At 40.7% G+C, this 24,001-nt stretch overlaps 3 protein-coding genes across 4 annotated transcripts in view; 1 reads left to right on the top strand and 2 right to left on the bottom strand.

Moving 5' to 3' along the window:
* The window catches only part of Rpn2 (Regulatory particle non-ATPase 2), a 35,102-nt gene that overhangs the window by 4,525 nt on the left and 6,576 nt on the right, over window positions 1-24,001 (top strand). Inside the window, exons 9-10 of the mRNA XM_070664349.1 lie at window positions 4,197-4,412; window positions 4,846-4,910. Coding sequence (XP_070520450.1) covers window positions 4,197-4,412; window positions 4,846-4,910 — 281 coding nt within the window. The remainder of the gene's footprint in view (window positions 1-4,196; window positions 4,413-4,845; window positions 4,911-24,001) is intronic.
* On the bottom strand, window positions 784-3,548 carry LOC139107097 (inactive pancreatic lipase-related protein 1). The gene is made up of 7 exons (XM_070664382.1): window positions 3,042-3,548; window positions 2,666-2,834; window positions 2,442-2,590; window positions 1,816-2,064; window positions 1,384-1,560; window positions 1,200-1,311; window positions 784-1,082 (listed from the first exon to the last, which is right to left on the bottom strand). Exons 1-7 carry the CDS (start codon window positions 3,064-3,066, stop codon window positions 1,025-1,027), a joined length of 939 nt encoding a protein of 312 aa, XP_070520483.1. The 5' UTR covers window positions 3,067-3,548; the 3' UTR covers window positions 784-1,024.
* 5-ht2b (5-hydroxytryptamine receptor 2B) overlaps window positions 16,967-24,001 on the bottom strand; it is a 44,339-nt gene continuing 37,304 nt past the window's right edge. For both annotated transcript variants that reach the window (XM_070664357.1, XM_070664356.1), the window contains 2 exons: window positions 19,492-20,027; window positions 16,967-18,797 (listed from right to left, as the gene is read on the bottom strand). In XM_070664357.1, coding sequence (XP_070520458.1) covers window positions 18,292-18,797; window positions 19,492-20,027 — 1,042 coding nt within the window. In that variant the 3' untranslated portion in view covers window positions 16,967-18,291. The remainder of the gene's footprint in view (window positions 18,798-19,491; window positions 20,028-24,001) is intronic.

Below are 24,001 nucleotides of genomic sequence, written 5' to 3'. Positions count from 1 at the left end.
GATATTAGATTATTTCTTTATTACGCATCAACCACAAGTTTTAGGAAAGTTCTTTCGTCGTAACATCGCGAAACTTGAAGATAACTAATTTCTTACGAACCTAATGCGATGGCCGGTGGAGCGATCATCTTGATCGTAAATAATATTCACATATTATTAAATATGAAATTTATATTTACTTTTATAGTTAATCGATAAGTATCTGTGGCCAATCAAATTTTAGTAGATATCAATTAAAAAAGATTGCATAAAAAAATAATTAACGATTATAATCTGTATTTTAAGCATCTTTAGATATCGTAGTACAGATAATATAGCGCTAACGTTAACAAAATAACAGTAGTGGCATAAACACAACACAGTAGTAATACAAATAAAATTCCTCCTCTGATAATTTTTATAAAAGTAATTTGACACCTAGCGACAAGATAAAGCAAGAATATTTCTCGATAACGATGATTTAGTGGTGATGATAAACCTTAACTAAGATCGAGGCGAATGAAGTAGGACGCAATTTCAGTAAGCTGTATTATGAATCATGAAGAAAACCTTCCCGCCCAGTCGTGCCCGTGACAGTATCATGAATCTCATATCTTTTGTGCTCCCGCACTTCAATTTATTCACAGATTTTGTTTGTACCGCGCAGGACGATGGCGGTCGAAATTGAATCTGCTAACTATGAATCAACTTCGTAATAAGAGCCATATGTCACCCTATTATTCTCATAAACTGTACTTCTGCGGCATTATGTTCTCAGGTAGTCCCCGATTCCTTCTGCACGGGTTTCACGTTCTTGTTTTTGCTTTATTTGTTTCCGTAGCGCATAGAAATGACGTTTCGAATTCGAGATCCCGCGACCGCGAATCGTTAAAGAAAAACACTGAATAAATTGTTCAAATAATACATAAAAGATTCGGAATGCATACAGAAAAAAAAATAAAAATATGTTTTCTAATATTGTAGCTATGTGTACGGTAACATTGGGTAAAATAATATTAAATAACAATATTAAACGCACAACAAATTAACCGAGTGCGTAGGGTGCTTTTTTGGCAGTCTGCAGAATGTACTTTCCATGCGCGCTGAAATGACAAACGATACATAAATTAATAATTAGCGTCTCGGCTGATTTGCACGAAAAAAGAGGAAAAAAAAAAAAAAAAGAATATACTAAAAAATAAGAGAACGTTGATACTCACTTCGGGTCGAGGGACGGTCCACCCATATACACGTTCCCAACGCGAAAACCTTTGGGATTCAAGATAGACTCGGAGTAGTACTCATAAGATCTCGAGTGGTCGCATACGATCCCTGTAAATTAATTAGCGATTTAATTAGTGGGCAAACACGACGTCGATTTCGGGGATAGCGCGCTTTATTTACACATGATACCGCATCCTGGTTGAGATTTGCCGCCATTCGGGTAGAAGTCGGCGTCGCCAATAGGCTTGTCAAAACCCAGAGTACTCGTGTGAATTACTTGGACCCGATTCGCGTCCGACTTGTCCACTCTTTCTCCCGGCTTTTTCAATTCGAATGCCTGCTTCGCGGGGTCCAAAGCTGCAAATCGAACCTTTACATAAACGCTTCTCCAATCAAGAGATCTCGGACACAAATTAAAATTTTAAAAGCTTATAAAAGCTCTTTCTTTACATATCATTATTTTATTTCTGATAAAAAAAAAACAAGAAATAAAAAGTAAAAGAGAAAAGAAGACTTTCAAATAAGTGCACGCTTTTTTTTCAATTAAAAAATAACTCTTGATTGCTTTAATTGATTCTTTCTGTCTCGTGATGGTTTCTATACTGGATTTACCTACGACTTCGGCGATTTTGCTTTTTGCGTTTCGAGCGGAAATGCCAGCGACGTGTCCTCCTAAAGAAAATCCTATTACTTTGGTTTGGGATGGGTCCAGATCAGCTGCATTTTCTAGAAAATCTATTAATTCCGACACGCGCTGAGCTACCATCGGCACACTCTCCGCGGAAGACCAGTACCAGTAGTATCCGGCCGCCTTGCTCCAGTCGACTAGGATGATGTTGTAATCGTAGACCTCGAGATAAGCTGACGGTATCAAAGGGAAAATATTAATATAACGGGAAATTAATCGCCGAAACTTGGAGCGCTAGAGCGTCGCGTGGAATCTGAGAGTTCGGAAAATTTAAATTATGTTTAAGAATTTAAGGAATTCGAAAGATCGGGGAATTGAAAGTAACGAAGGAGAGAGAAACAAGGATTCCGTATTAAGCAGCCAAAGAAAATTAAATTTAGAGAATTTATACGGAGCTAAGTGCTCCGGAATTTAAAGCCAAAGCAGAGGGACGGGGATGATTAAATTAAAGAAAAATTACATTAAGAATCTTTGGGAGAGGAGTCATTATTCAGGATAATAATTCAGGTATCCGAGTTATCAATACGATATCGTAAAGATACGATCTTACCGTCGCGAACCAAAGTGCAGGGTGGCATTTTTTCGCTTCCGCGCCATCCGTGAGTGACGATACGAGTGGGACGAGCGGGATTCCAGAAACTCTTCTTCACGCTGTTCGTATCGTTGATGAAGAGCGGCTGTCCATCTTTCGGATTGTTTCTAAAAAGAAAAGTTGCAGGGAACTGTGATTTTTCACTCCCGTTTTACACGCACTCGCGGCTCGAACGTATTTACCGTGTGTACAGCGAGAAAGTGGTCTCGAGCACGTCTTCCTTGATCGACTGTAAATCGCTCTGTGTAAATACGGGCTTATCGTTGTCTATCACGTATGGGATCCCATGTCCGTCGACTACGAGCGTGTAGTTTGGATTGGACGCCAGAGACGCCAGCAGAGTGGGATACACTGCAAACGAAAGTATATTACTCCAAAGTGATTTCTCGAAGCGGAATTAAATGCGTAATTCCACGCGTAAAGTATTTCCAGCTTTTTAATTTAATTAATTAATTAATTAGTTAATTCTTTTCCTTTTTTTTTTACAATATGCACTGATAATATTGAGAATTTTTTTTCACGATAACGAGCATTGAGAAACAATAAATTTTCACGCACATACTGCGACCGCAGGTGAAACCATCTTCACGGCAGTAAATGCGACACGATGGTTGCGATTTTGCTGACGATTCTTTTATAGCTGATGATCATTTACACGATGAGCTTTTGATAAGACTACGATACGGATTAATAGCTTATCAATTAATACATGCGTCATTACGGAAGAAATTTAATTAATCCGGTTTATTATTACAGTTGGGTGTTAACATTTATATTTACTAAGTTTTTAATTTAAAATTAATTTAAATAGCTTTAAGTGTCTTGTTACATTATTTTTTTATTTTATCTTGCTTGGCTAAAAATATAATATGTAAACAATCTTTAAAAACATTTTAATTCTTTTTATAAATTTATTTTCTCGGGGAAAAAAAACTTGTTCTTTTAGCCGATAAAATCGTCATTAATTCACAAAGTTTCTTTTACCGAGTCTTCTAAAACCATTGTATTAGTTTTTTTTCAGCATTTCTCGTGGAAAGTAGTTTCACGCGTGGCTAAAACGAGCTTTAACTTTCCTCGCTGCCGGCCACCGCTGCAAGCAGCAGCAGGTCGATGCTAAACGAATCATAACTTGCCACTAGTCGGTCGATTTAATTGAATTACCCATTACGGGTTCCATAACATTATGTATCCCAGCGGCTGTGATTAAGTAACGCATATCTCGATCTCCGGCAAAAAGCGCGCATTAATTAAGATCTGAAATAAGCGCGGATCATTCGCTGAAAGGGCGCAATTCTCGCCGGAAACGAATTTTTTGCGAACAATAAAAGGAATTACAGGAAAAAAAATTTGCACGGAGATGGAACATTTTTCTTCGCCCGAAGGGGGGAAAAAAATAGATGAGGGGAGGGGAAAACAAATAAATAAAAAAATAAAAGAGAGGTAGCTTTCGAGGGTGAGAGCGAAAATAATTTTGAAACATTTTTACGTCTCATCAGTTGGGAAAATAATTTCTCCGAAATTATTGCGAGCCAGTATACGGCAGAATTGCGTATTTACGATCGCGCGATCATTAGCGTTATCTCCATTGTGAAGCTAAAGTAATACGGGCTTATCACCCCCCCAGTGTTCCCTGTAAAGAAAGGAATATTTTCGATTTTTACACTTATCCGATTATCGATCCTTTTACGAGGCTTTTGCCTTTTTTTTTTCCAGTATGCCCAGGAGACGCAGCATGAGAAGATCCTACGCGGCCTCGCGGTCGGTATCGCTTTCACGATGTACGGCCGTCTTGAAGAGGCCGATCCCCTAGTGACGTCTTTATGCGCCGACAAGGATCCGATCCTGCGTAGGAGCGGCATGTACACCTTGGCGATGGCTTATTGCGGCACTGGAAACAACCAGGCTATCCGCAAACTTCTACACGTTGCCGTAAGTGTTTGCCCGGGACGTGCTTCCTATATACTCGGTATTTTTATCGGCGCATCCGGTCGAATTTTATTTCCCCACTTTACAATATATTTCTCTAATTTTCCTTTTGGCTCTCGCTATTTCTAATTTATCTCAACTCTATATCGACGTTATTTTATTTTCTTCTTTTTTTTTTTTATTATTACCTTCTCGGCCGGAAAGAAATGAGTTTCTGTCTTAATAAAAGTACAATGCGTTATTGCCTCTTTAAATAAAGTTAGACGCAATTGCCGTTGCGAACTGGCGTAACTTATTTCGCGTACGTGAAGCGCATTCTTTCGGGCTTACGTATTTAATTCGCGAGATAGAAGGCCCTTTGCCGACTTCGAAATCAAAGGGAGAGCGGGCGAAAGTTCTCGCGGTACGTTATACTCACAATACTTTTTGTTGCAAGGTCTCTGATGTTAACGATGACGTTCGACGAGCCGCGGTTACGGGTCTGGGCTTCCTGCTGTTCCGGTGAGTACCTTTGTAAAGTTACCTAGTTCCACAAAGTGGATTAAACGTAGCCGAAGAATGCGAAAATTCGCCGACTTCGCGGTTTTAAGCCCCTTACCGAACTGAAATCGTGTTTAGCGGCTCGCTCGGAGCTCAAAAATAACGCAGCCTCGACTTTCCTATTGTGATTTCACACAGAAGAGGCAGGCAAGCGTACGGATTTATTTTTAAATCACGCGGTTAAATATTCGGAAGGGAGGGCGAAAAAAAAAATAGAATAAATAAACTTATCATACATTAATTTTTGTCGACGCGTATCAGCTGCTGCGGGCGAGCAATCATTTATGTTAATCCTCGTTTAGCAAAATCGATTGAATATCAAGCGGGAGGGAAAATCAATATATCGGATACTCATTTGAGCGCGTTTAGCGCACGGAAAGAAATTAATTGTTAATCCTCTCTTCAATAATCGGCTGTAAACATCGAAACGTTATGTATCGAAGTCAGTCGATTGGAATAATAATTTGTCAAAACGTCGTTAGGTTAAAACAAGCTGCGACCAGGCAATATTAAAGACGCCGTAAGAGTGCGTTTGTACTAAAGTGTTAAAAGGTTTCGATACCGACGTCACGGGAGTGCAATTTGTCCCGATATCGTTCCCGCCAGCTTATCGTGATTACAGATATTTTCGTGCATTCCGACCGATAAGGCTACGAGTCGGAAACGGGGTTAATACACGCGGGTAAATAAACGAAAAAGACCTCGCCTTAAAAACGTGGCTCGAGGTATTGCACGCTACCTTATAGACACGAGCTTCGTGATTTACGCGGCGCGAATAAAGTAAAATGCGGCGCAAATTATTTTATCATCTAAAGCGTGTAGTCACGTATAACTTTCCTTTCGAAGCTTAGCCCACCCAAAAATTCCTTTTAACTCGGCAGGAATTTATGTTTTATTTTATTTGATTTGACACTCCAATATTCTCGTTTATCCTCGCTGGTTTTATATTTTGCGTTCGATCTGATTTTTTTTTTTTTTTTTTTTTTTTTTTTTTATTAAAAAATCATCGAGAGAAAATAGATGTTTCCATTGTGAAAAAGATCAACTTTGAATTGGTGGCAGAATTTGAAGGGAATTTGGTTCCCAGGTGTTTCGCGCGCTCACCCTCGGCGGGTCAGTTGTCAATCATGTTTCAAGGACAGTTATTTTTTCAAGGCTCGCAATTTTGAGAGCACGTGTAACTCGGTCAGGAGCGAAAGTGAACACGGCGTAAACTGAGCGAGTTTAAACAGTTGTCCCGTAATCGACAGCTGTAATTTACAATTGTTAACACGAGACAACAAACAGAATATCGTCACACGAGCGTAAATTCGCTTTTGTCTTGCATATTCCAACCGTGGTTGCTTGCAACTGTTTAAACTCGCTTACTCTTCGATGCGAAACGAAATCGGATTGAATTTCGTTAACATTTTCGCGTCCCCTTTTCGCGAAGGGGGAAAATATTTCTCCCTTCGAGACTTTCGGAACCCCAGAGTAATCGCGGAGATCGAAAGGTACGCTTTAAGAAACGGGTCGGATTTATATAGGTTTCCATGTTAAACAAGCTTCTCCTTGAACGAGAAACGTTTCGTTATCGGTGCTCGCGAACGTGGGGTCGTTCAGATTTTACATGTCAAAGGGTATAAGACGTTTCGTGTTTTCGTCGACGTGAAGGCAGGAAATGAGTCAAAGAGAGCTTGCGGATGGAGGAACGGGGAATCTAGAACTAGAACGGAGTGTAGGCAATACTCCGCATAGGTCACGCTTGTCCGAGTTTGTTTGCTTTGTTCACGTGCAGCTCTCCATGTTAATTTCGAATGAGATGCGATGCGTTATTATTCTCATCTCGCTCCTCTTCTCTACATTTTTCCTTTGCGCTTTTCACTTCTGTGTTTCTTTCGAGATCATCGCTATTATCTCTTCGCGCTGGCCGTGGCGGATAAAGGCCGGCCTATTGAATAAGTTATATACCGCAAACTGCACCACGCTCCATTTCTCGGCATTCAGATTGCAATTTCAGGGAAGCCAAATTCTCGTAAAAATGGATTTAAATTTGAATCTGGGTGTTGAATGAAGATGTTGCCGTTCTTTTAATTTATTATTTCATTGTCTCTGAAAATTAGTTTAGATTTAGAACGTGTCTTTTTGTAAAAATATATTTGTTAATTAATATTTTGACGTATTTTTTTAAATTTAATTAAATAATTTTGACAACTTATGAAATTAATATATTTTTTCAAAGTTGTAAAACTTGTGGCTATTTGTAATAATTAGGAAATTTATGATTCTATAACAAAGTTTAAGTTGCGAATAAGGTTTAACCTTATTTTGTTGCAAAAACTTTTTACGAATTTTTTTTTTTTTTTTTAATCGAAAGTTATTCCGCTTAAGTGTTAACTTTCTTATTTTTTATTTAATCTAAATTTTAATGGTCGAGAGATAAATCTAATTTCTTAATACTTTTACGTGGGATTATATGAATTTAAGTTTTTCCAGAAGTTAATTTAAACTCCGGGTTAATATTTCCAGCTTCCATTGAGGGCTGAAGAGATTTAACAGTGCCTTCGCGTTCTATTTTTACTTTAAATCGACTAGGAATAATCCTTTCTTACCTCATATATCCCGAGGCACCGCGCCGTCTCGCATTACAAGGCTTGCAGTTTTATGAGACGAGGTTCGGGGTGGAAACATCCCCCGTCCCACGGGGATGCGTTATTGCGTCGGCGGTAGTCAATGAAAGTCGAAGGAGTTTATTCGTGCCCGACAAGACGTGAAACACAATCGAGTGGTCCGATGAGAAGCCAAGCCATCTCCGCGAAAAGTCGTTTTCGCGAGAAAGTATATTTTTATAGAAAAGTAGAAAATTGAGCTTAAAAAAAAAAAAAAAAAAAAAAGAAGGCGCAAACAAAGACATTAATTCCCAAACTTTTTTTTTCTCTCTTTCTCTCTCTCTTTCTCTCTCGAAAAGTACTTAAAGCTTTGTGGAAAAATTTGATCTCGCAGCTTCGCCTTGTTTTTCTACGAAAGATTTCCTTCATCTCGGCCGGTCTGGAAATTAGTTTGGAGACATACAAGAACGGCATTCCGTAATCTCGTAATTTGTAGAACAAATCGGAACTGGCAGGAGCCACCGGAGAGATAATTCGGTCTATTTTTTTTATTTTACGAGGACGGCACGTTTTCTCATTGGGCCATTCAATATCCCCAGCGAGAAAGAGATCTCCGCCGCTTTCGCTTGCGCGATGCAGAAGAGACGTACAACATTATTTTCTTCTCCTCCGCGTCTCTGCGTCATTTCTGGTTTTCTTGTTTCCCCGCGGTAAGTATTCCCGGGTCTTCCGGAGCTTTTCCGGGCTGAGAAAGAGACATGTAGAATCGTGTTTCTATTCAACCATAATACATATATCCGAGCGAATTTTCAGGCTTTTATTTCCGCAAACTTTTCCAGAAAATACGTCGTACCTTATACTTTTTATTTTATGATTATTTAGAGATTAATTTTTATGCGATCAAATTTTAATGAGGGTAAATTCAATTCAACAATTTAGTTCAGCGAATACATTTTTAATGATAATATTTTCTTCACGCACCAAATAAACACCCAGACAAATAAAAAAAAGAAAAAAAAATAAAGAGCCAAAAGCTTTTATTGTTTTAGATAGGTGAATTAAAAGTATGAATTTATTTCACGCTGCAACTCTTTGATGGAATTTTTCTTTCTCTTCCTGGTCACATCTTTGACAATGTTTTATTTTTTCAACATTTTCAACTACATTTCTTGCCTTCCTTCGAAATTTTCTAAAAGAAATGTAACAATAATTTTTTTTTAATATCTTTTCCTTTCAGCTATTCATCTTAGAAAACCTCAGAGGTTCGTTAGACCGCTGCCCGACTTCTGTTTCTCATTTCTTTGAACAGATCCTCGCTTAATTTCGGCCGTCCGTCCTTTTCAATTAATCTCCAGACAATACATCGTGTTGGTGGTTCTCATCATTCAAATTTCAGGTCACATGTTTTCACTCTTCTTTTTTTCCACGTTTAATCTCCAGCCCTTTGAACATCCCCATTCCACTTTTCGTTGCATTCGCGTCGATTTGTCCTACATGTTTTGTTGACCCTTACAATTATTTTTCCTTTGATCTCAACGCGACCGCGACCGCGATTATCTATTTTTTCACTCGTGGCTCTGATTTATTCTACGTTTGTTCGGTTTTATATAAAAAAAAAAGAAGGAGAGGAGAGGGTAATAATGAGAAGATCTTTAAAAATACATTAATTTTATTTATTAAGATAAATTGAATAAATTTCTGTACGCTCGAAAGTTCGAAGCAACGTTACCCAAAGTTATTCTCTTAATGAGATTTCTGGAATCTTAATTAAGATAATTATAATATTACATTCAATTGATGAAAAATATTAATTTGTCTTTATAAAGTGGAAACCTGGCATTTTTAATAGCCGGGAGAAGATTAAGAGTGCTTACGGATTAGTGTTGAGTTTATGGCACGTTTTATGCTCACAAAAGGCACCCGAGTGATCCGCAATCGCTTTGAGTTCGGCGATTAATACCGTAGAGACGATTTTGCTTCGTGCATTCCGTAATCACCGGATTATCATAATCTCTTCTCTCTCTCTCTCTCTCTTTGTCTCTCTCAACAATTGTGATCATTATCACTGAATAATGGTTGATTAATCATCGAGTTTATCGCATTGACTGATACTTTCCTTCGAGAGAAATGGGCGTAATATTACCAAACGTTGCACATCGATAAAAATAAGCGTATAACATCGTATCGATTGCAAAACATTCTGCCGGTGTGTTATTTCAAACAGCTTGACAATTCCGACGCGTCACGTTTTCTTATCTAACGACCGTAATTAATCCGTTGGCCGCGATTATATTTTAGGATTACCAATTAATAAATTATTTTTTAAAAACGTGTTTATCGCAGCCAGCCTCTCGCAGTCAAAGCGCTCGGGCGTTTATTTTTACGTCACGACACGTTAATTGGATTTGTCGAATCGGTAGTGGTGGCGGCGAAATTATTCATTACCAAGTAACTTTCTAGCCGCGCTTGATTTTAATAATTCAGTCGCTAAACTAACAATGCCGGCGCGCTGCGATTATTAATTGCGTTCCTTATTGAAACCCGCCTTGAACGCTCCTTTTGACTGACACTCTATTGCGGCGTTTATTACAATTATCCAACGGGGTGTGTAAATTATTAATTACCGGCGTATCTCTTATTTCGCGCATTATTTCAAGTGCGGCGGACTAGTGGCGGCGAGCAATGCGCATTGGCGAGCGGCCGCGCGCACGTTGTGGACAAAGCGAGTAATTGAACGTGCAATCGTGGCCAATTAACGCGCGATTCCCGGAATTCACGATGTAATCGTTAACGCGGTTATGGCAATGGCCCGATGCCTGCAATTGATCGCTATTTATCCGTCCGAATGCGTGGCACTATTATTGATCCCGGAACAAATTGCTGTCCGCATTCGTCCCGGTCTTACGCATTCGCCTCACATATTCGTCTTTTTTTTTAAAAAAAGGGAAAAAAGAAAATACGATGCATCGACGCATCACTCGTAATATCGCCGGGTGTGAAAGTCCAATTTTTAACCAAATGTAATTGATAAAGGCGCGTAAGCGCGTCAGAAAAAATAGAGAATGAAAGTTATTGATTCAGGGAATTGAATTTCTCGCGCAAATTTGCCGACAGATTTATGCGCGCAATAGTGATATATTACAATGGAACGAGACATGACCTTTTTCCCCCCTTTCTGTTGAAATTGAACTCGGTAGAATTCAATATGAAATTTAGTCGCGGCCGGGATATATTGAAAATTATTATGCTAAAGGAATTCAAACTAGAGATCGCGATATACCGATAGGATTTTATTAATCCGCCGCGCAAACTTTTTAGCAACGGGCACGCTGAATCTGAGGCAGGGGAATTTAATTTCAAGACGATTGATGCTCGTTATTACTCCGAGAAATTATTGATTGCATTGAGTTTAACTGACGAACATCTCGGTCGTCTAATAAAGCTCGGGGAACCTGAAAAATATTTTTCTTCGCCGCTCGCTGGTTCGCCGAACGATTAAATTCCAACGTTCAAACAAATGGACCAAGACCCAATTGTTAAGGAAGATTTTATTGCGTGGTATTGACACCGATCTGTATTAATCATTTTAAAACGTTTGATAGAAAATTATTATAAAAAAATTTATAATTTTACGTTAATATTTCACGTTAAATAACCAAAAAAGTATATGAGTAATAAACATAGTGAAAATTTAGGCCGCTTTATGAAATTACGAGATTTTTTTTGGAAGGATCACCCCGTCAGGATTATGAAAGGACGTTGGATCGAGTGGGCAGGATTTCGTAGAATTAGGGTAATAAGCAGCGACGAGAACTAAGGAAAGTACGCTAGCGGTGATCCATTAATCTTGATTTTAATCAGTGTGCTAATCGCGGCCGTATGTAAATTAATTTTGGGAGAACTAGGGATTCCCAAGGATGAGAAGGAAATCTAGGAATGCGTGAGCGGAGTCTCGAACGAGGTTTCAAAATTATTTTACAGAAGTTAAAAGTAGGGTAAAAAAAGAAAAAAAGAAAAAGAAAAGTAAAGGATTAAAGAGAAGAGAAATAAAGAAAATTTTAAGTAAAACTTTAAGAAAAAAAAAAGCTAATTAAGAGTTAGAGACAAGGATGATTATTTCTTTTAACACGGGTGATTACTTTTGGGTATTAGAATTTTTACGGATGAAGATTACTTTCTAAAAAAATATAAAAAAAGGAAAAAAAAGAAAAAAGAAAAAGTAACAAAATAGAGATCACTACGCTCGTGTGTGTGTGAATTAATATCTTCGCGTGACATTTAAATCCCACGGAGAGGATTAGCGGCTTCGCGAAGGATGCAACCCCCGATAATCCTCGCTTAGAGTCACCGAAGATCCAGCATCCGATTTTAATATTTCACAACTGGAATTAATTAGCGTGCGCTTCTTTTCATCGCGGTGAATTAATTCGCGGGGAATAATCGGGTAATTAACGGAACACTAGTTTCATATTTAATCGCAAATTAATAATCGCTCTTGCATTTCATTAAAATTACATAGCTTAAAATTCTTGTATATTAAACAGTTTATTCATACTTTTTTAGTAGATCTTTAAAAATGTACTTAACATATTTTAAAATTAATTTTTTTTTTTTTTTTTTTTAAAGCAGGAATTACACGACAATTTTTATATTGCAATTTTAAAGATTAATTCTTTTATATTTATAATTCGCTTTATTAACATTTATCTGGTTTAACTCGGAAGATTTGCATTGACAGTTTTATCCGCGGTACACTTAGAAATAAATGGTGCGATTAAAATTAACAATTAAAAATTATTTACTAACCGTAATAATTATTAGTGCCGTGTAATAATTGTTAATTACGTAGTTACTTTAAAACGAAGTGATATATTTGAAACAATTGTTGGCAAAGTCCGCAAAATTAATTCGAATTTAATTATCATTATCGTAATTAAATTTATAATTAATGATGAAATAAATGGATATCCCGAGTGGAAATTGAGTCTAAACGTGATCTGATAACTAATCTAATAACGTCCAGGTACCAGACAATTATTACCGATTAATAACGAGCTAGAAAAGTTCGGTATCTAAACGTTTTTCGGGCGCGTATTAGTGTACCGCGCGTATTGACTTATGTCAACGCGCTGCTCGACTTCCGAGTTCGCCGGGCCCGGTGGCTGCCGGCTAGTGTCGAGCTAATTATTAGCTAAGGAATGTGTCTAATCTGCGCGATCTAATCATTAGCTATAAAGTCAGAGTAGCTAGAAGAATTTCTACTCCGGGATATTACGATTCGAAAGATCGGTCAATGCCGCTCGAGCACTTGTGTATTCTGACGTCGCGATGTCTACTCGTGTACTCAACGCAAGTGCGGCAGTAATGTGCTTTTTATGGAATGCATGCATACGAGTGTTTTATAACTCGTGACAGCGGATAAAAACTACCTGAGAGAATAACGCGACATTTTACGAAAAAGCTAATGACTTTCGCTTGCGACGACGTTTCGCTGAAGCCTTTAAATGTAATTAAAATACATTTTCGAAAATTATTTGAGCAATTTGAAAAGAAATTATCGGGAAGGGATATATCGATAACAACGAGCATATTTTTCATTAATACCTTACCAGACCACATTTTGAAAAACTTTGCTGATTGAGATGCAAATTATTAATTAATTATCAGGGGGTTAATTTAATTCCGAAGCTAATTGCTGCGCGAGGTATTCGCGGAATTAAAAATTTTCGATGTTTGTGAGATGCCGGCGAATTTATTTACCAATGGCTTTAGTTAGGAGCTCTTTTGTCAAAAAAAAAAAAAATTTTTTTTTATTTTTAATTAATTTGTTTCTCTGCAAAAGGCACGTTCTTTCGCCGGCGGATTTAACGTCCGCGAAAGTTCGGACCTTACTGCATTTTGAGAATGACGGCTGAGAAATCTGCAAAGTAGGATTTAGTAACTTTCCTCGGGACTCCGGACGTTGTTACATTTATTTCGCCGCCGCTATACTCCGTCTTCCATAAATAATGCGCTTTAATACGTCGTATTTTAACGCGGATCCGCTCGTTAATTAAAACGAGTTTATCGTGCGAGCGTTGGAAAAACATTTTCCACCCGTCTCTTCTCATCCCGAATCCCCGCGCCCCGGCAGGTTCAGTGTTTCATTTTCCTACAATAGATTAACGAGTCCGGATGCAGTTATGTCACTGTCCGCAATGTTAGTCCGATGAATTATTACAGTTTCTCTTAGCAGCTACAACCGACGTCGCCCTCGCCTGCGTTATTCAGAGCGCAATTTTCGATCCGGCGGGGAAAGGAAATCTCTGATTTACACGCCGAAGCTTTTAACATGTAACTCGATATTAGTTAAAATTTTTTTTCTTTTTTTTTTTTTTTTTAGGCTGCGACAAAAAGGCTTTGATTTGCGCTCTCAAGACCTTTAATAGGCGCGAGTTAAAAGGTCGGCGGCAAATTAAATTTGTCCGCTTAAATCCGGCCTTCGTTCTTCTCTTTTCTTTTCTTTTACGGAGGGGCTGTAATTTAAGGAACGACGCTTTGGATAGTCATCCATCCCGTAGGACGGGCTAATTTAATATATCGGAATGCCGAGGTTAGAGATTAATTGACCCATGTGCCGAGTCTTATGTACCCATTGCCATGTGCTACATATAAGTCGTATATGCGGCACATATCCGCCGCGCCACGGTCTGCGAAATGTATTTCGCAGGTCAGGTGCATCGGGATGTAGCGAGATGCGTGCAACCGCAAAACGCAGGCTATTACGCTTGCATCTCTCCCTCTCTCTCTCTCTTCCTCTCTTCGTTTATCTGCCTACCTATCTCTGCTCGTCTATCTTTATCTCCATCTGTCTGTCCGTCTACCTCTATTTCTTTAGATGCCGCGATAACCCGTGCTGAGAAATTCGAAATTTTAGCTTCGCGAGGCTCGACCCTGGCTACTTTTGGCGAATTCGCCCCGGCTCTTATCGCGGCACTCGGCCTTGTCGGGAAACTTAATTAACGTCAGTCGAACTCGGTCAGTCCGACCGTTTCTCCCCTCGTCTCTTCTTTGCGTCCGAATCGCGGCCGCCTTCTACGCGATTTGTCTTCCCGCTGTTTGCGAAGCACTCCACGCGCGCCTCTGCCCACTCGACGAAATCCACGAGGCGGTCTGATTCTTCCCGACGTTGATTATTTCTCCTTCTCAGCCCCGATTTCTTAATTAATTTATTGATTAATTTTTTTCTTTTAATGCCACCCTCGGTATTTGATAACGCGTTATTATTTTATGCAATCGACACCCCGGTCGCAATTACTGTCAATTCGTTTAACGTCGATTGACTCGATACTTCTTTCGTTATTGATTTTTAATCCGGAAGTAAGTGGGAATTTCGAGCGTCGTTTAAGAGTTAATGAGGAATTCAGCCCCACGGGGCTCACGACGATTAGTCTTTCCCTTCGACGAGAGACGCGGACTAATTGTGCAGATTGCCAATTACACCAATTCCGCGGGAGACCTCGTATTACCGTTTCAAGTTGGTACTTGCCGGAGAAATTGCCGCGGCGAGACGAAAGTTGGACGAAGTAGTGTATGGAATAATACCGAAAGACGCAATTATACGCGCGTTAAATACGCAACCGGATCCACCACGCCGCTTTCTCCCTCCCTCGTCTTTCAAAACAAATTAGTATTTGTCGTTTAATTTTTTTTTATTTCGTTTCTGACTTTTTATGTTGCGACGCTTAACGCGCGCATTGTCAGCTGAAACAGAATTTCGTGATTTATTTCTATTTCACGTTATTTCAGTTTGACTCAAATCAGATTGCCGCTTTTTTTTTTTTTTTTAATTTTTATTTTTATTTGAATTTTTCACTTTTATTGGATTTTATCCTAATTTAATATTTTTTATTTCAAGTATTTTTACGTTTTTTTTTTCGACATTAGCGACCTCGGTAATTGAGTTCCGTTCGGAAGTTTCATCTTCGGGACGGATGCGACCCAGAGATCCGACCGTCTTATCGAAAGGCGTAACTCGCGCTGCGCGTTAATGAGCGAGTATAATTAATGCCGTTGCAATCGTAACATCAGATAGAGGAAGGTCTCTTCGAGTTTGCGAATCGGAGCGAATACAAATGTCTCGACTTCGCCGTGTTAATTAATCTCTATCGATTTTGACAAGGCACGCTCACCCTAAGTGCACGATATTTAACCCCGCGTCAGGTTTAGTATTTTAAATTAAACGAGCTTTACACGTGTGACAATTAAGAGCTCGACTCTAGACGGTGGATTTACACGTTCCATCCGATTAGAATTTATTTCATTACCACGTTAAAAAGAAATTACTGCGGCAACTCGAAATAATTTTGAACAAACGAAATAAAGGAGCTTAGCCTCCAAGAAAGTTTCGGAAACATCTCGCGCGCGCGATAGGGATTTTAATATTAAAAATCGGTTGTAAGACCTACTCGGCGACATTGAGTTATTAGTACCGATGCCTCGAGCGTAGAAATTGCACGGCGATATATTGCTTATCGACGTTTTCCGCCTTTCTCGTGTAGAAGTCATAAAATGTGGCTGTTTTATTGTCCACGTTTAAATGGTTTTCGCGAGATCGACGTCGTCGGGAGAAGCCGCGAACGGCGATGGAAAACTAAATAATTAGCGTAACGACAACGATCGGCCGAACGGGCGATTAATGCGGCGACGACCCTACAATTGATTTTCTGATCGGCCAGCCCCCGGAGGGAGGGCGGGGGTGGGCGACCGATAAAGGGGGAAGCGAACGATCGCCGGAGGGCTCGTCGCCGCCGTGTGTGTTTCCGTCATTTGTCTGTTACTCGCCGGTACTTCAATCACCGGCTCGATACAACGGCGTGTCACGCTTGCGCAAATTTGACGATCGTGTCTTCATTTTTGTAAACGACAGGTCGGCCCCCTTTCGCCGCCGGCCCGTCTGTCTTTATCACCCCCTCGCGGCATCCCTCCCCCTCTCCCTCTTTAAACGCGCGCGCTTCGTGATTGCACCCCGTTGTCGACCGCCCTCGCGAGATCACGCTCTCGGTATCCGCAGTTATATGTATATAAACTTGCGATACAATCGCGCGGAAAATTCGTAGCTGTCCGCGTCCCGCGTGTAATTGAATTCGGCATATCGGCGAGCGCGGAACTGCGCTGCAATTCCGCGACAAGACCGGCAATTGCATTGCCGCGCAATTGCGAGATCTATAATTGTCGGGCTGCAACGTGATTGCGTTCGGGAGATAATCACGTGATTAGTACAATTGTTGCCGAGAGAGCTAGGTTTCGTAGCTTCCTTCGATTTGTAAGACTTGGGAGTTGCCGGGGACGTCTCGAAGGATAAGAGGAGGAAGAGAAGTTGACAAACTTGACGCTGGATGCTCGATGCGCTCCGCTGAATTAAGTCGGGGACAATAAGAAGCTTGTCATATCTTTTTAATTATTGCGCGGCGATTTACATGCCAGAAACAGCGATAGAATCGAGGGATCTTTTCTCGGGGACAGTTTTCTTCTTCGTATACATGGATGATACTACAACGCCATTAATCTCTATCGATCATTCAATTTATCCCGTCGGGCGCAGATTTTTTTTTTTTTTTTTTTCTTCTTTCTTTTTTCTCTTTTTTTTTTTCTCCCCGACGACTTCATTCTTGACACACTTTTCGCATGAGCACCAGTTTCATTAACAACGACTCGCCAGCAAGTTTTCACACTTACGTATGCACACGTAAACACACACTTACAGACGCTACGCTCTTAATCGTAATTATAATTAAACGCATGTCGTCTCGTTTTTATTTACAAATTGCCCGGCGCGGGATTTAATTAGGAGGATTCCATCGGGAGTTTAATTAGCCGGTAGTTTATCGGGTGATTTTGCGGTTGCAGGAAGCGTGTTTGGAAGTACTATGTTATAGTTTAACTTACTTATTAGACTACTAGGCAGATTGTTCACTCACGTTTCGAGCTCTCGCGCGATCAAGCCGTCGGAAAATTCGCTTTAAACACGTGCGAAAAAACGGTCGGGGGATCATGCGTTTGTGAAGAAAATTGTTCAAGAATTATTATGAAGAGGCCACGCATGAAATGTAAAATTTGCAATAAAATATTAATTAAGATGAAAATTATTGTAGAAAAAAAAGGAAAAAAAAAACGTTTTAGGAAATTATTAAGGCATGAAAGATATAAAGTAAATAAAAATTAGAAGTAAAATTGTTTCGTGATCTATTTGAATGACTAAAAGCAATCTTAAAGGATCTGAATTTTGCGATAATATACATCTAAAATATTTTTCAAGAGACAATCACTTGTAAATATAAAACTATTAAAATAGGCGTTATGTTTATATATTACACGTTATTGCGTATTGATATGTAATTGATATGAAGTATTAGTACATACATTTAGGAGGCGGTATTATGTATATATAGGAAGATATAAAAAAATATTTTTAGTTTGTAAAATTAATATTGGATACGAAACGTTAACAGGAATCGCTAACAGGAAAATTCGATAGAGAATCTGTAATTTGTTAACAATCGCTATCCGCACACATACGCGCATACCTCACACGTACATAAAGAATACGAGCTACTCAGGCTGCGGTTACAACATTTTTACGAAACGAGCCAATCGCGCGAGTAGAATAGCACCGTTTGATGACGACCTCGAGTTCACTTCGATTAATTCGCGCATCGATCATCCATCGTTCACACTTTGGTGACGGCGATCCCCGGTCTCCCGGGGCCCAAGGCCTACCTAGGCGGCCGCCACTCTTGGTTGCGATACCTGCAGAGCAGTACCTTCTTGAACGCCTGGCGGAAGACCTTGTTGAAGATGGTGTAGAAGATCGGGTTGACCATGGAGCTGGCGTAGCCGAGCCAGGTGACCAAGTCGAAGATCTTGCGATCGATGCGGCGCTCGCATTCCGGGCACACGGCCGGGACCAGGTTCAGGACGAAGAACGGCGCCCACAGGATCACGAACGTGAAGAACACCACGCCGAGGACCTTCGTCGCTTTCTGCTCCAGCCGGATGATCCTGCCGTGGCGGGAGCTGTTGCGCGATATCACGCTGCTGTTGCGGGAATGGTGGTTGCGCACCTGGCCACCTGAGTACCTCAGCAAACTCGGGGACGACGGATTGCTCTGGTTTAAAGTCACGCTCGCCGTAGTCATCGCGCCGTTGTGCGCCCGCATCGTCGCCGCGCGTCGCAACGGCGTCGCTCTTGCGCCGGTCGACAGCAAGGTCTTGGTGCTACCTGTAAAGTAATCGAGAGATTCACGAAAATGGATGGGGCTCGCGGATAAGAGATTGCCGCCGCAAAATTGGAAGAACCTTTGGAACAGCTCGGGATTCTAAGTGAAAGTTTTCAAATCGATTCGCGAATAGAAGCGTGAAAAATTTGAAAATCTTATAAAGACGTTGAATGGCGAAAATTATCGGAATCGAAATTGAATTTTTAGGATTAAATAAAAATTGTGGTTTAATTAATCTTAGGATTCTTTTTTTAGGATAAAATAATTGCAGAGGTATTTTCGAATTAAAATTAAAAAGCTTCGGAATTCGCGATCTAGTTTTTGCGGTCTTAAATCTCTCAGGATCAGTCGTGTGAGAATCCTGTGCGATCCCAGAAAGGCAATGATCGGAAGCTTTTCGTGGCCATGAATCACGTTCTTCTTGAACGGATCTCTCCATTTTTCCCCAGGAGCCGTAAAAAGAGGGTGATCGTAGCGAGAGCAGCGGGAGGGAATCGAGCAGCCTCTCTCCCCTCCGTTTTGCTATCCTCGAGACTCGATCTAACCGCTTTCGCTCGCCCACCCTCGTTTGTTTCCGCAATTTTTAGCGGAACATTAGCGGCACGCGATGGCCAGAACTTCCCGCGGCCAATTATCGAAGTGCTGATCGAAACCCGCATTGTTGTTCACGTCATCGCCACGCTTATCGTCACGTACCCAGGCTCGAGCCTCGTCTTCCGCTTCGCCACGTGACCACGGAGTTTGCGAGGGTCGGCTGCTCGTAACCCCTGACGGCCTCCGACCTGGCACTGTTGTTTCTACCCAGTATCCCCGTTTCCGGGCCCCTGTTGGCCCTCGCGGTATCCTTCGGGAGGTTATCCAGATGCTTGTTGCCGATTGGCTTCATCGCGTCACTGGGAACGATGACCACCTCGCTCGGCGGCGGCGGTTTTCTCGACGACTCCCCGAAATAGGGACACGTGCAGGGTGGCGGTTCCGGCCCTTCCGGCGCTTTGTCGTGGACTTTCTTGCGCGACTGATCGTCCTCGCCTTTGCGACGGAACGACTGCTCGTGGAAGCTGGAGGATCTTTTCCTGAGGGTCTTAGGCGAGTCCAATATCTGCATCGATCTCTCCAGGTGGGTTTCGTTGTAGGTCGATGCTCGTCTACGGTGCTTCCAGGGACTCGCAAAGTCCTCCGTCGACAGGCTCATCTTCGAGCAGGACTTGGTGCTCTCCGTGCTCTCCGCGTTTCTAGGAAAGAATTATATTTTAGTCGTTTTGATATTTAATATTTAGTGGAATTAAAATATCGAAGATAATAAAGAAGGGATAAAAAAATGATTTATTAAATATAATAATAATTATATTGACGCGATAATTGGATTATTCTTACAGAATAATCAGAACCGTTTACTTTTAAATAGTAATGATCTATGCACAGTCAGTCGGTACGAACGCACGTGCATTCTCTTTACAGTCACATATATATTAAAAATAAATCTATACAGTTATTAAATTACGCAAATTAAACGTTTGCGATTGGAAAATTAATATTTGCAGCTCGTTGTTATCTCGCATTCGAAAAAACTTTTATCGTCCATCGTAAAATCAAAGAGAGAAAAGCTCGGTAGGTTTCACGCGTATCAAGACTTTTATTATCAATTGTAATCGATTTCGAAATAATCCCTCCACTACGATAAAAAGATATGAACGTTTTATTGAGGGATTAATGCTCGAATCCTGTTATTTTATCACGCTCAATAATCTCCCCGCCGTTATAAATCAAACCAGCGAGAGAAAGGGAATATTTGAAAAGTTTCGACGCGCGACAAAAGCGCTTTTCCTTATCAATCGCAATCGAGCCGAAAATAATCCGCCCATGTGTGCCGTAGACTGAAGCTACGTGAAAGATTGATTTCGATTCCATTATCATTCCCGCATTAGATAATCCGCTTTCGCGCGAGATCGTCGCTCGGGTGCCCGGCGAAGGGAGGAAAAAAATGTTTGGATATTTCTGCCACGAGCCAGCGACAAAGGGAATCTACAAATATCGCCGTCACGAAATGCGCACATGTCTATTGTTCCGATGTACGCGCGCCGGTCCTTTTATCACTTGATACGCGGAATCGGTCGGCCGCGTGTGCAGTTGAAGAGGAAAAAACGATGAAACGGAAAAGAAGGAAAAAAAAAAAAGAAAAAGGAGGGAGGGATTGCATCCCATTTTGCAGCGTGGCGCGGTAATTGATCACGAGATTGGATGAGCTTGCGCGCGGCAGCGAGGGGAGGGGAAGGCAAAAAATTGCTTCCGTCCTCGCAAATTAGAGACACGCGAGATGCGCACCTGTACCGCGAACTTTTGACGTGGGACACCGCGCGCACTTCCACGGTTAGTCGTTACGCCGTCTGTTATCGATCACTTGTTACTTGTCGCGGTTTACTCGAGTGCCTGCAAAAATCCGTATCCTTGCCACCGATACTTTACTTGTCGGCAGCAGCGGTACAAAAATAACGAGCGGGAAATAGGTTAAAAAGAGAATCAGGATAACGACCTGGTGGAAGGCGAAAATTAGCGGAAGATAATTTTTCAGGAATATTGACGGAATATTTTTTTTTTTACGAAAATCTTGAGAACGTAAGATTGAGAATAAAATAATTTTTTTTTAAAGAAACGGAGTTCCATGATTATTTCTGAAAAATCGCGATAAAATAGCTATCTTTCTGCACCCTTCGCGGCGTTATCAGAGCGTTATCCTCGCTGAAGATTGACAATTTTATCAGCGCGTCGGAGATGCGTCGGCGGGGTTTTCGGGGATAATTGAGGACGCTTCCGAAAGGAAGAGAAACGGCCCGATTGTCCTTGGAGTGGATTACGGCTGCGGTCTTGACGGTAAATTGAGAAAAATATTGGACGAGGTAAACTGAAGGAGTCGAGCAGGAAGAAAGGGGGTTGGGAAGCTGGCCTTGTTGAAGAAGAAACAGATGCATCTCGGAAAATGCATTTTAAACAGAGAATCTAATTCGGTTTCTTTCTGCCGCTATATTACAAATGTTATTAATAAATTGCGATTAAGTCCCCGGTTTCATTGTTATTAAATTTCACGTCGAACTGTCGTGCACGCATTTTCATTATTCTACACAAAAGTCTTGAATTCTATTCAGACTTTTTTTTTTTTTTTTTTTGGGAGGGTGGTTTAATTTCTTATGTGAAACTGTTTTCTCTTTATGCTATTGATTGCGTTATCAATTCAGGACCATTTTATACGTGCATTTTCTAGAATTCATTACTTTATTATTAAATTTATAATGTAACAATCGACGGAAAAAACATCCCGAGGGTAAGCTTTGAATACTTCGTGGTTATTTAATTTACGAGATCGACAGAAAGCAACTCCGCGAAAGGCAAAGTCCTCCGCGCGCAATAGAGAGGTAATCTTCGTTTGATGCGTTCACAGGCACGATCCTAAGTGCATTCCTTTATTAGAGGTTCACGTGGGGGTAGGAGCAGTTTACTTAAGTACGCGACCACGGGCGAAGCTCACCATCTGCGACCCGCCCTTCCCCGCCGTCCCTTTCGCTCGCCCTTTTCGCTCCCGTCCGGAGGTTGGTCCGTTTTGCACTTTGAATGCCAGCAGCTAAGTGCAATCCACTTTGAGGCCACCGTATATAAATGGGTTTTCCCGTCGTCACGGTGACCTTTCTGACGCGCCCGCTTTCGCGTTTTCACGTGAGGATTCAGCGAGATTTGTCGAGAAATTTGACCGCCACGGAAATATGCGAAATTAAAAAAGTCGCGCGACCGCACGCGGCGACTTCATTCCCGCGCGAACGTCTTGGGAAAAGTATTTTTTTCCGCCGCTCGGAAAAAAAAAATATGTCCGTAAAATATTGTAAAATCAAAAATTTAGTTTTTCTAGTTTTTATTCTTTTTTTTTTCTTTTTTTCTTTTTTTCTTTTTGGAGGAATTATTTGTTGCACGAGTAGACCGTGTACGTGGAGTTAGTTGTTTGAGGGTAAATTTTTTAGTTTTCCCGAAAGGTTGAATTTGCACGACCCCGGGATTTGTTTCAACTTTTTCCTGGCGGATGTACTCTTGGATGGAGCTTTAAATATATATCATTAAAGCCAAAGGGACTCGCTATCGGGATTCTGTTACTAATACGTCCATTAAGAAGTGCAAGAGTAAAGAAGAAAACTGAGACCGGTCGATCTGAAATATTACGATCTAATGATCGCGGCAATTTACTTTGAGAGATTTTTGCGTTTCACTGCCGCTTGATGCGATTCCGTTTTTACGCTTCTCGTGAGATTTTTCCAGTCGTTTGCGTCTCGAAAATCTCGCGTATCTCGTATTGTGAATCGCTCGTTTTTCAAAGATTTCTGCCACTTGAAATAGCATTCCTCGCGTATCCGCGTGCTTCGCTATTTTCTGAAAAATCTCACGATTCCTTCTCGACTCTCGCCGCTAATTTTGTTTCCTCGCGGTTAGGATGCACCTTTTAATTTCTCTTTTGATATTATTAAATTCACTTATTTTATTTTTCCACGGTATACACATTTCGCCGTTGATCTGATCCCTGGAAACGTTTGAACTTTAAACATACTTGTTAAACTTCTCAAAGGCGGTAGGAAATTGAAGACGCAGGACAGCGGATCGGTGGCGGATTATGATTGAAACATATTTTAGTACGGCAGGTTGGAAAAGTCTTTTAATATTCCGGTCGCACTCCCACGTTCTCATTCTACTTTCAGTTTGCGTATTCTCGTGGATCGACGCTGGAAGCTCTAAACGACGTCAAATATAATTCCCCCGCCCGCAACTCGCTCTTCTCCACCCGCTATATCTCTTCTCCTCTCGTTCGATTCCTTGAGGAAGTAAGCGATGTGATCCTGTGTGTAAGGACATTCTAAGAAAATATATCTAGCGCACCGGGATGAATTTAAAGTTGATTTCCTTTTCATTCGATATGCTCGACTACCGAAAAAATTAATATTTCCTTAAATTCTTAAAATAAAAAAAAAAAATAAAAAAAGTAATAATAAAGGATGCGTAAATCTTTTGAGCTAAAAAAATAACGGATGAGGAGACTTATAAATTTTGATAGTGCACGGAATGTTGTTAGAAATCTTAAGATCTTCGATGATAGTTGCGTAGATTCTCCGCGCATCGGGTGACATAAATTCGTCGGAAACTCTCCGGCTGCCGCTGTAAGTTGATTTGACGCAAG

The sequence above is a fragment of the Cardiocondyla obscurior genome, linkage group LG12 (genome assembly GCF_019399895.1).
Source record: "Cardiocondyla obscurior isolate alpha-2009 linkage group LG12, Cobs3.1, whole genome shotgun sequence".
Lineage (NCBI taxonomy): Eukaryota > Metazoa > Arthropoda > Insecta > Hymenoptera > Formicidae > Cardiocondyla > Cardiocondyla obscurior.
The sequence above is the reverse complement of the archived record's forward strand: the minus strand, read 5'-3'. Positions and strand labels throughout refer to the sequence as shown.